General features: G+C 36.7%; 1 gene segment (V, D, J or C); it reads left to right on the forward strand.

Moving 5' to 3' along the window:
* The first annotated feature begins 1,631 nt into the window (after window positions 1–1,631).
* Window positions 1,632–2,355, forward strand: LOC119265026. The segment is given in 2 exon segments: window positions 1,632–1,663; window positions 1,844–2,355. Coding segments are annotated over 2 exon segments (441 nt in total).
* Window positions 2,356–3,590: the final 1,235 nt, after the last annotated feature.

The raw sequence follows: 3,590 nt of genomic DNA on the forward strand, positions 1-3,590 counted from the left end.
TCTTCATCATCATGCTAAGTAAGTGTAATTGACCAGACTTCAATCAGTGAAATTCATATTTACATTTTATATTATCAACTAGTTTGGTGATGTGTATGGAACGTCTAGTTCATCTCTTCAAATTCTTAAAAATTATTAAAAACATTTTTGTGATCTCTATTTCTTCACAGACAGCTGTGTTTCACAGTCAATAGCACCACTGGATGACAAAGTATTGATTCATGCTCATGAAGATGAGACAGTTACTCTCTCCTGCAAGTATAATTCTACTGCTACTGGGAACTATCTGCACTGGTACCCTCAGCATCCTGGATCCAGACCAGAGTATTTACTGATGTTCATTTCAGTGACAAAAACTGTGAGCCATGCAACTCCACCTTTCCCACGACTGAATGCTACGGAACAGGGCAAAAGAGTGGATCTGATCATCTCCTCTGCTGCAGTATCAGACTCTGCACTCTACTACTGCGCCCTGCAGCCCACAGTGACAGGAAACCCAGCTACACTGTACAAAAAACTCACTGCAGGATGATGCTTAGAATTTTTCAGAGTTTAAAACACGTTTCAGACTTTTAACTGAGCTGGACATTGGAGTAAAATCCTTTTGCTTAAAGTTACACTATATATCAATAATGCTAATTTTCGGAAAAGAATCGTTCAATATGTCACTACCAAACCAGTCATAACATTGCCATGACTGTTTACTGACTAGTGAATTCAGCTCTGAACAGCTGCTCACATAATATCATAATATTTTTAATTAAAACACAAAACAGAACATGTGTTTCAGTAGTCACAATTCTTCATCTTCCACCCTGATTTTCAGACGTTGGGACACATTTACTTCAAAACAAAGGAATCTAATGGCTCAGCATGTGGTCATGAGGGACAGGGATGCAGTCTCACTTCCTGATCTAAAATGCAGGGGTGTGGCTAAAACAAGGCTCCACCTATGACCCAAAATTCTTTGTGTTTCCGTAGTGACATGCAAACATGAAACAGCATTTTTGGAATTTTTTTGTTTACTTAAAAATGAAACATAAAAAAGAAACTGAAAAGAAATAGACATTGAAATAATTCTAAACAAATGACTTACAGAAAATTTCCTTTAAATTATCATTTTTATGTCATCGTCCAAATAAACTAACTTTACAAAAGAAGACAAACATTCCTGCACATTTATCGCATCTTCTTAAAGTTGCTACTGTCTCACTTCATTGGGCGGAAGGTAGAAAACACCCTGGACAGGTTACCAGTCCATCACAAGGCTGGTCTGAATATTTACATATTATTTGAATAGTTTACTGTTTGTCCGTTTGTTTTTGTAGGACTGTAGTTTAATTCAGTCAACAGGTCCATATAAATACACATCCACTGATTTGCTGAAGAGACCCCAGATTACATCTGTTACATTTTTTTGTACATTTTTTGCCTCTTATTTGTATTAGAATTGGAACTTCTGTGAGTTTAATCACATGTTTCAGATTAGAGAACTGTGTTATTCTCCTCCTCTATGTTCTCTGGTCTTCTAACAGATGCACTGACAAATGTAGGAGGAGTCTTTACATACTTGAACAGTAGCACCAAGTCTCTCCTCATTATCTGAACACTGGAACCACCATGATGTTTCTGTGCTCTCTGACTGTCTTTATCATTATGATAGGTATGTGTTATTAACTCCATTCATTACTATGTGAAATACATTTTTCTGCTTTCTGCTTTTAGCTTTGTGATTATTTGTGTGTTATTGTAGTGTTTAGCTATTTTTTAAAAATAGTACATAATACATTTTGTGAAAAAGAAAATGGATGCAGAATTGGTGGGACTTTATATTTCTTCACAGAGAGCTGTGTGTCACAGTCAATATCTCCACTGGAGAACAAAGTGCTGGTTCATGCTCTTGAAGATAAGACAGTTACTCTCTCCTGCAAGTATGAATACAGTGGCGATGTGAACAGTCTGCAGTGGTATCGTCAGTATCCTGGATCCAGACCAGAGTATTTACTGATGATAATTCCAACAACAAAAGCTGTGAGCCATGCAACCCCACCTTTCCCACGACTGAATGCTACAGAACATAACAAAACAGTGGATCTGATCATCTCCTCTGCTGAAGTATCAGACTCTGCACTCTACTACTGCGCCCTGCAGCCCACAGTGACAGGAAACCCAGCTACACTGTACAAAAACATTTTGCATCACTCATGCAGAGTCACATTTGTTGGGGAAGCTGTTTGTCTTCATCTCATACATAGGGACTACATAACACATGCATAAGCACTGAATATCATGTTAATAAAGCAATATTTGAGTACTTATGATATTAGCTCATGTCTGCTAATATTTGCAAGATGACACAAGATGTTCTATAAAGTAAATGGCACTGCATTAACATAAGGGACCTTAAACTAAAGTCAAAGACATTTGTTCCATTTATTACTTTTATGAAGCCTCATTCACAAGTAATGGAACTTAGAAGGAAGGTCTAGTTTAGAAGTTTATGTCAGTTCTACATAGTCTCACATAAGTTAAAATACAAAACACTCATGTTAATAAAATGACATTTACTTCAGCTCATGGTATCTTGTGATTATTGGCATTAGCTGTTATAAATATTAAAGTGTTGCCTTTGAGCTATGACGTTACATGCTTATACAAGTGTTTTGATGCTCCTGTGTAGGTAGGCTTCAAATAAAGTATTACAATGTGGATTGGACTTGCTCATTCTATCGCCCTTCCTTTCTTCTTTTTCAGTCATTCTTTTTGAACCACTGTTTTGTGGCCGTAATGCAAAGAGCAACAGCTTATGTAAAGTATTACTTTACTAGTTACAAATAACTCCTTGAGCAGTTATCATCACTAAATGAAGTCTCAAAAGAACAGTGAGAACATGGCCTCATTAGCTTCATTCACAAGGACTATATATATATATATATATATATATATATATATATATATATATATATATATATATATATATATATATACACGCATATATGTTCATTGTTCATTGTGGGACAGTAACACACAGAGATGTAGTAATGGAAATCTACCAGAAGAGGGCATATTTAACCCAGCTTTGCTGGACTGAAGTGAGTTATGCCTTTGAGGTAGTTGAATTGAGAGACTGAGTAAAGGACCAGGAAAATATGAGACTGCAGCTTCATCCTGTTATTCATAGATGTTCATCATATGATTCTGAATTTCTGATTCAGGCTTTGAAAACAATGTTATTCTATAGTTACACTTTCATTCAGCTTGTTGTTTAAGTGTCGTGCCTCTATTTAGCCACTGTGTTTGCTGCCATTGGTAAAGTAAGTCTCCTAATCATGATCTTTTGATGTGTTGCGCTCTTGAACAGACTTGAGCCAGTAAACCTTTGCTTTGTTCCACTTGCAACTTTATTTTCCCAGGTTCAGTGTTGGAGCTGTTTTTTACACGAAACCATCTACAATGTTTTTTTCACTCAGAACTCTCTGCTCACTTCTCTCCCTCTCTCTGACTCTCACACACACTGACTGACTCACGCTCTTAACTCCTCCCCCTTATCAACTCTCCAGCAACCTCTGACCCCTTTGTAAACAATACTT

Source organism: Pygocentrus nattereri, chromosome 2 (assembly GCF_015220715.1).
Source record: "Pygocentrus nattereri isolate fPygNat1 chromosome 2, fPygNat1.pri, whole genome shotgun sequence".
Lineage (NCBI taxonomy): Eukaryota > Metazoa > Chordata > Actinopteri > Characiformes > Serrasalmidae > Pygocentrus > Pygocentrus nattereri.